The sequence below is a fragment of the Marmota marmota genome, unplaced genomic scaffold (assembly GCF_001458135.2).
Source record: "Marmota marmota marmota unplaced genomic scaffold, marMar, whole genome shotgun sequence".
Classification (NCBI taxonomy): domain Eukaryota; kingdom Metazoa; phylum Chordata; class Mammalia; order Rodentia; family Sciuridae; genus Marmota; species Marmota marmota.
The window spans coordinates 438,993-447,978 of record NW_025999985.1 but is presented as its reverse complement, the minus strand read 5'-3'; the positions used below and the strand labels follow the sequence as shown (position 1 = coordinate 447,978).

General features: G+C 41.1%; 1 protein-coding gene across 1 annotated transcript; it reads right to left on the bottom strand.

Moving 5' to 3' along the window:
- Positions 1-1,628: 1,628 nt before the first annotated feature.
- Positions 1,629-2,567, bottom strand: LOC107160739 (vomeronasal type-1 receptor 4-like). The gene has a single exon (XM_015507372.1). The coding sequence runs from the start codon at positions 2,565-2,567 to the stop codon at positions 1,629-1,631; it is 939 nt and encodes a 312-aa protein (XP_015362858.1).
- Between the last annotated feature and the right edge of the window lie 6,419 nt (positions 2,568-8,986).

The following is an 8,986-nucleotide window of genomic DNA, read 5'->3' as shown; positions in this document are numbered from 1 at the left end:
TAAAAACAAGTAGATATAAACCTAAGATCAGAAAAATGTGTGCGATTTGTAGATACTTATACATACATATATGTTCCATATATACATGACGGTGAAGAAACACATGAAAGTATCATGAAAACATGTTGCAAATCCCACATGCCAGTGCTTATCATGATGCTCCAAACTGAAAGATACTAATGTGTTGTATTGATCAGTTTCTGCTGCATATTCAAATGCCTACTCAAATTCTTATGAAGAATAAAAATTTATTGAACTACATTTCTGGAGATTCGGGAGCATGTTGCCAGCATCTGCTCAGTCCTGGTGAGGGCCTCACAGCAGAAGAATCACAAAGGTAGAATCATGTACAGAAGAGACCACAGGACAGAACAGGAGCAAGAGGCTGTTGAGACAGCTGCACTTGTTGCAGGACAACCCATGTTCTCATGGGAACTAATATAATCCATCATTAATCCCCTCCAAGGTGACCTCCCCATGACCAACTACCTTGTATTGCACCCACTTCTCAAAGGTTTCCCTACCCAGCATATCACAATGGGGCAAAAATTCCAACACATTGACTTGGGTTGGAAACATAAATCACATCCACACTACAGCATGTGTGCTTCAAGGGAGAAATGCTAGAATTGTTTGAAATTCCTTCAGTTAGATACTGTCATCAACAACATGGGAAAGTACAAATTTGAAGAATATGGCATTTTCAAAGTCAAATATAAAACAGCTGATGCTAAATGATTTCATTTATGTAAATTGCAAACTGTTGAAACCGATCTCTACCCTTAGAAGCCACATACTGGTCACTCTTGTGGACACATACAGGAAAGAGGAGTCATACAGACTAGGGATTTGTTTTACCATTTAGCGTCTACTTGCACAGGTACATTTTGTGAGATTTTATTAGAAACACATGCCAACCCATACATGCAAACATTTCAAAAGTACTTATCACTAATTCAATAATAAGTAGTAAAATAAAATGTATTAGTACCCAATGTCATAAATGACTTAGATAGACAGTAAATAAAGATTAAATTCTAATTATCTTATGAAAAGAAGAAATATTGTATTGTGAAAATCACAGCACAGAAATCAATAAATTCAATATAAGCTGTTTAATAAAGAAGATATCAGTAGACTTTTGCTTCCCATCATGTCCAAAATTACATGAAACATATGTCTCATTTCATTGCAAAAGACAAACATTTGGTAGTGTTCACTTTGATATTTTCTTCAAAAGACACAGGTGAGACATAACCATAATATGTAGATAAATGAAAAATACATGTCACTTGTTTTCACAAGTTAATAAACCAGAATAGTAGAAAATAAATAAAGTAGATTTTATGCTAAAGAATTCAGCAGTTGTTGTACTTGGTATAAGAAATCTAAAATTTATATTTATTACATCTTCTTTTCCCAAATATTTTTGGATGAACAATAAAACAAAATCCAAGTGATATACATGTGCATATACTCAGGTACACATATATACACACATGGACACAGTATAATAAATAAGTGTATGTGTGTTGATTGTCATTCTTGAAGATATGACTGTATCACTCTTCTTTCAATTTGTAAGTACAAATGAAGACACATGTAAGAATTGTGCAAAAACCTACAATTTACACGTTCCTCCTGACATTGGGGATTTTCCTATTCCTAATTCCAGAGAGACCGAGCCTGGATGCACTGGAGTCCCTTCTCATAAGCAGGAAGGGGCTGACAGCTGGGAAACTCCCAGCAACTATTGCACCCATCTTTACCAGCAGCCAGTGGGGATTATAAATAACAATCATACAAACCTGAAAGATGCAGGAAAGTGTATAAAAAAACACAAAGGTGCTCACCAGGAGGAGGATGGTTTGGGTGGCTCTGGACTCAGGGGAAGGCCTGGGGGAGCTGGTCTTATGAACCTGCTGCATTCTCTGCTTGTGCCTGTGCAGGATGAGCACCATGGAGCTGCTGGCCCAGAGCATGAGCCCCACACACAGGACATCAGGGAATGTTACCAATGCTGCATACAGTGATTGTGAGGTTTTGTCAGGATGAACAGAAGAACAGTATCCATAATCTTTCATAGTTGTGATATTATAGTGGCTCCTTTTTCCAGTCATATATGAAATAATCATAATATTTACAAGCAGGTACAGAATCCAGCTCAGGTATATGGAGACACCAATGTATTTGGGAGCTTTCACTTTAAGCTCTGAACAGCTGGAATTCTCAGGACTAATCTTCAAGGCTTGGAAGACACTCAAGAGGCAGGTGCTGCCAATGGACACACCCCTGCCCACCCTGTGAAGATAGAAAAGCAGCTTGCATCCAAAATCACTGAGAAAATCTTTCACTCCAAAAGCTGCCACTGTCTGGGGAACTCCTCTACACAGGAGAGCTAACAAGTTGGCCACAATCAAGTGCTGAAGAATCAAGTCTGTGTGTCTTACCCTGCACTGAGTGAAGTAAAGGACCAGGTAATAGAGGAAAAGAGATGAATTGCCCAAAGCTCCAACCATAGTCTGTGCCAGGAAGATGATTCCTACAGCCACATCACTGGCTGCCATCCTGCCAGTTTCCTGGTATCCGAGCCAGAGGGTCCTGGAGGGAAACAAGAGGCCTGGGCTGCACGTGTCCTGTCAACCAAAATCTAATATTGCTCACTCTTCAGAGTTACGACTCTGAAAACTTACAAAAGGTCTTATTTCACTAGCATGTTTTAATGAGGTTGGTATTGAAAGTCAACACAGGAAGTGTGTGTAAATCCCTGTTATGAAGGCAGCACATGGTAATTCATCTTCATGACATGAGGGAGGTGCTGAGATGACTTTGCTGATATCCAGGAGAACTTGTGCACACAGATGTTAAGTCTCTGTCCAGATTCACACTCAAGATTAGGTGTACAGAGGTGTCTTGAACTTGGCTGACTGTTTACAGAGAACACAGCAAGAACCATCAAGCTTCCCTAAAGGTTGTGAGCTGGTTCTTCTATCAATCAGATCATATTTTCTTCTATTTGTCTTTATTTCTGTTATCTTCAAAACTAGTGGAATTTTTTAACTATTCATTGTAAAATGTTTCCACTTAGTTGTAAATATTTATTCAGTGTAAAAGGTCACTTATGAAGGAACATTTAGATATTGACTTTAATGACTGCAGATGCACTGAGAGAACTACAGCCCTTCAGGCACCTGTGCCATGGTTAGTCCCATGCAGGGAGGCAGGATTGACTCCACATCAGGACAGGTACCCCATGACTCATATGGTTGATTTTTAAGGACACAAGCTCAATAGCCCCTATAACAGAAATATTGACACACTCTCAGGCCATGTCATACATCTTGGAATACAAAGAAATAACCCGTGACTAACGAGTATAGTGTAGAAACAAAATACTCACTTTTTGAGGTCAGATATGAGTTAATTAATACCTAAGAAAAAAAGTTTCAAAAAAAGATTAGTGAATGATAATACAATAGGAGCCATTCATAAAAATTGTTATGTGTGAGTATTTAAAACTTGAAATACTAGAATTTCTGCATTCTTTGAATGCATATATTTAATAAAATTTCTTGGGTAAAAAAATTCAGGTCCACTTGTTACTTAACAGATGGTGAAGAGCTTTCCTAGGTACCCTACACACTCATAACCTGCTCCACTACCAGATTCCTATGCCACATGGGGCATTCACTACAATCAGAAGATATCCCATATAAATAATATAAAGCTCTTACAGGTGGTAATAGAATTCTGTAATAACCTTGTCCACTTTTCCATATATGTTCCATTCCACAGTATAGATAAATGGCCCCATTATCCTTGAATTGTGATGCTTTCAAGATTGGTACAATTACTATCCCCCTTGTCTGCAACATCCTGAGAGTCAGAGAAAATGTTCTGCCTGAGCAGTCACCATCAGCTCTCTCTCTCTCTGCACAGGACTAAGAATATTCTTGTGAGCTCCTCATACTCCACACATAGACAGGAGATACTATAAGACTGGACCTAGAAATCATGAAGATTTAGTGTAGACTTCCTGTGAGGGAAACTGAGCAGCTGGATGACTTTAAAACAACCTCCTTGTACACCTTGAAAATCACATATAATTTTCACCTGGACTAAGCCACAGCAATCCCTGTCAGTAAGAATCACATTTAGTTAAATTAGGATCCATGGTGGTTTGGCATTTAGGCTAGGACCCATTTATCTTTGCTACCTAGAGCCATTCTTCATCAACTGTTATAATACTTGTGTGGCTCTGGCTTCTGGAGGGTTCAATTGAGTGTCCCCTTTTCGGCTGTGATCCCTTACCCAGACTCTTTTTTTTTTAATTTATTTTTTTTATTGGTTGTTCAAAACATTATAAAGCTCTTGACATCTTATATTTCATACATTACTTACCCAGACTCTTGATGGGTCTCTTCTCACAGACGCTGCTCTCAGAGTCACACTGTCACTCACCAGGCACTTCCTCTCTGCCAGGCTGGTGACCTCAGTGCAGAGGCCTCTCTGACCAAGATGTGTGCTGCAGGGAGGTGGCCAGCTCCTGAGATATGGGTCTGTGGCTCTGTGACCTCACCTCCCCTGGGACCTGCAATTATCACTGCCAGCAGCAGCAATGGCTGTGCAGGCTGGGGGAGCTGAGGACACTGCTGGAAACTTTCTCTCCAGGTGACACTTATGAAAAACAATTTTAAACTTTCTTCATAACATGTCTTCAGAGGATATTCTAGTGTTTGTAGACACTCTTACTTATCCATGATCCTGGGAGACCAACAGGGTGTCACTTGGAGGGTTTGGGACATACTGAGGTCTGTCATATGAAGGGCTGGCAGTGAGCTTTGCATGTCTCGTTTTATTTTTTCCTTCCCTGGGACGACTTCTACCCCAAATATAGTTGCTTCCTGTTCTTCATTTCAATGAATGGCACCAGATTCAAGGTATGTCAGCCGCACAACCAGCACACTGGCTTCATACAAGTGGTTCGTAGCATAGAAGTTAACTAGTGAGATCAAAATAAACACACAAGACTCAATTACCTTTTTCTTTGACCAGGTCTGAGACGGCCCTCCCTCTGGTTCCCACCTCGAACCACCCGGTGGGGCAGCAAGGCTTACTCAGGACTAGCAAGAGAGAGAGAGAGAGAGCACGTCAGAGGATGGCCTTTTATTGGGGAACAAGAAATTAAGGGGAAAATTCCATCCAATGAAGGTCAAGGGGGACAGCATTCCAAGGTCAGGGTCAGTAATTGGTCTCAGAGTCAATGGTCAGTCACACCCCCACACGGACAGGCTCTCGCACCTAGAGAGGGTGGGGATTAGTTCGACACAGTTTAGCCAGAGCGCCTCACACCCAATCAGGGAGGTTCCCAATCACGTGCAAGAATGGCTTCCCACAGGTATGAGCAGAGAAATGGAAAGAGAGAAAACACATAGGAAGGATATTAACATAGTACAAGGAAAAGAGAGAATGTGATGCTAGTAGTTCACCTTGGAAGTCACTGAATTCACCTGCAAGAAGATGAGTGAATTCGTTGGATACATTTACGTAATTGAATGTTAATTCATATCATAATTTTGTGAATAAATATGCCCTGTCAGTATTGACCTGCACTACTGACAGGAGGGAGAAACAGAGCAATATCCATCAACAAACAGAATATAACAAAAGGCTCCTTCAACAATGACATCAACAGGATTTTCTGACTTGTCTGAGGCAAGATTTCTGTAAATACCAGATATTCAAGGGATACTAATATTAATTTAGTAGCCCCGTGGGGGTGACCACAGCACAGGAGCCCTTTCATTACTGTACTCCCTCCAGCCCTGCAAGGACAATGTATGCACTGAGGCACCTTAACTAATGCTGTGAGATTTACCATCCAGGTGGAAACCTGTGGTGTGCACACAGGTGGGTTTTGGGCAGTGACACTGAATGGGGATTAGACTGAAGTGGTTAAAGGATTAAGGACATGAGGAAAGGGTGGACAGGGAAACAAGATGGTAGAGCTCCTGTGATATGGAGGAGAGAGTGCAAAAGAGAGAAGGTAGATGCAAAAAAGCCAAAAACTCACTACCTCTCCAGAAAAAGCTCATGGACATGCCTAGGTGTGGGCACCCTTGGGGTGAGGATCCAAGGGACACAAGGACATAGGGTTAACCAGGTAAGAGAGACATGGGGTGCAAGGTCACACAGGAATGAAGATGCTTCTGGGGATGGGGACAGAATACAAAATAATGTTGCAGGTTGCTGGATGCAAAGCCTCTGAGGTGTTCATAGCTACACCTGGTGGGAAGTTGTGAACACAACTGGGGGACAGGGACTGCATTAATTAGTTGTCCAAAACAGCCCCAGAGTGTGACAAAAAAGTGAGTCTATGCAGAGCGAATGGGCCTTGGAGGAGACAAATTATACAGAGAACAATGAAAGAGCAGGGGAAGGTGGTGGGGAAAGAGCTAAGGGGGCCATGAGGCTAAAAGTGGAAGGAAACACAAATGTAAAAGTGTTCACTTCCAGATTTCAGGACTAATATGACTCCCCACAACCATGTGGTGTAACTGAGTGACAGAAAAGACACCCGTGAAACTGGGAAAGTGTCTTAATTGAGGACCAGGCACACATGGGAGAAATCATATGAAGAGCTCTGCCCCAGGAGGAAGGTGGAGGACGGTGGCCTTGGCTGCAGTCACTTTGCAGCCTGAATTGGGTGTTGAGAAGGCTGAGAGTTGACCTTGGACATTTGGTTGTGGGGGGCCCAGGGGCCCTGGGGACCAGACTGAGGTAATGGAGTTGAGGGTGGATACAAGAGAAGACAGAGCTCTGATGATGAGTCTTGATGGGTGAATGGAAGGCAGAAGGGCAGTCCTGAGGCCACTAGGAGAGACACCACTGAGGAACGGTCATTAAATATGTCACAAAACAGCTGTGTGGGGGCTGGGCGTGGAATGGATTCATGGCTCTGAGGAATGGGGGAGGTTCAGTGTGTGGCTACAGCTCACAGTGAGGAGCCAAGCCTCTGTGAATAGTAGAGGAACATGCGTTCAGATCAGCCCTGCTTATGGAGGGGTGACTGACAACTGAATTTGTGTACATTTTTGCTTTACATGAGGAATTCACATGGGTAGATACTATGGAATGATTCCTGAAAATCAGTTAATTTACCTACGTATCATTCAATATACTTAACTTGTGGGGGACATTGAAGATCACTCAGCAAATTAGAAGCACACAATACTGTCTTGCTATATGCAGTTTCCATGCTGTAAAACAGATCCCAAGGGTTCATTCATGTAGTAATGGAACTTTGTGCACCAACAATAGTCCCCCATGTCTTTCACTACCCACCTCTTTATAGCCCCCATTACAATCTGTTTCTGTAAAGTTAACTTTTATAGAAGCTAAAAGTTTGGTGTACAGTGTGGCAATGTTAAGAGGCGGGGGAACTTTTATGAGATGACCCTGGTGGTGGTTGACAGGTCACTGGGTCTTTGTCCATTGAAATAATCAAGGTATTTCTCATGAGACTCTCCCTAATTCTCATGAAAGCATTGATATAAGGATCTGCTCTCTAGTTTTCAAATTCACCATGTGACCTCTCACACACGCATTCCTCTCATGTTGAACACCATCTCCTTATAACACACAATGCAGCCACACATGAACTGAGCCAATGTGGGTGGCATGCTTATGAGGATGATACACCATGAAATATGATCTCTCTCTCTGTGAAATACCCAACAATGTAAAATAAAGATATTGTGTCCACCTAAAACTTAAAAATAAATAAATACTTTTTAAAAAAATACCCAACTTCTTGGGTTTTGACATAGAAGAGGCCAATAAACAAGTCTTTCTGCTATATCTAATCTATATGAGATCATTAGACTCTTCTCTCGGGATTGCACACACCCTCCTTGATCCTGATTTCAGCCTCCTCAGATCATCTCTTCCTTACTATGATCTACATTCTTATTCTGTATTTTAAATAATAAAGCTTTGGGGCATCAGTTCTTCTGACATCCATATGGTCACACCACACCTGGGACTTTTACCTGGCCAACAAGAACATTCTGGAAATAAGGCAGTGAGACATCTCAAGGCACAATATCTGGAACATATTCATTAGAGTGGGACAAGTTTACAGTTGGCTTTAGCATTGTATCATAGGAGGATTTTTTAAGAAAAAAATAGTTTATCTATCATATTGACAATATTCATGGTTGAATGAGCATGATTTTGTGATGGGAGCTCTTAGATCATCTGTCCCTCACTTCCCATTTGAAGGCCTTATAACTCACCCTCAGGACTCCTCTCCATATAGGTTGAGGATCTGGGGACACCTCAGGCACAGCTCTTCCCATGGATCTCCAGAACCTTTGATGTTTTAGGTGTTTCTCTTCCTTTTCTGGACTCTCAATTTGCTCTGCACTCAAAGACATTTTCCACCCTTAAAATTGATAATATCCCATGTTGTTTATTAGCATAAACAACCGTGAACAGAAAGTTCATAGAAAAAACAGAACATCCATCATCCTGTGAAATGTTCATGTCACAGAAAAATCAAGAGAATTCTCTTTCCATCAGGCCCACATGTATATTTATATACTCAACACACGTACACATTTTTAAAATAAAGTTGTATTTGGATTTTGATGTTTTAGTGGATTTTGATATTTTTATTTCTTTTGTATGTACATATATATTTCAAGCTCAGAATCCAGAACCAGGGACACAGGGCAAGCCAAGTCTTGAGATATTATCAGAATGTCATTGTAGTACTAAGGGATACCAATAGGGCTATAAACTCTAAACAGTAACCACTTTTCCCCATTTTTCATTAGGGAATAGCCAATAGTCCATTCTTAAAGAAAAGATACATAGAACCTCTTAATCTGCAAAAGATAAAGTGACCCAAATTATATGCAGGCCACTTTAGGAAGCTTTCCATTGCTGAGACAAAGTCACCCAACAAGGATTACCTAGAATA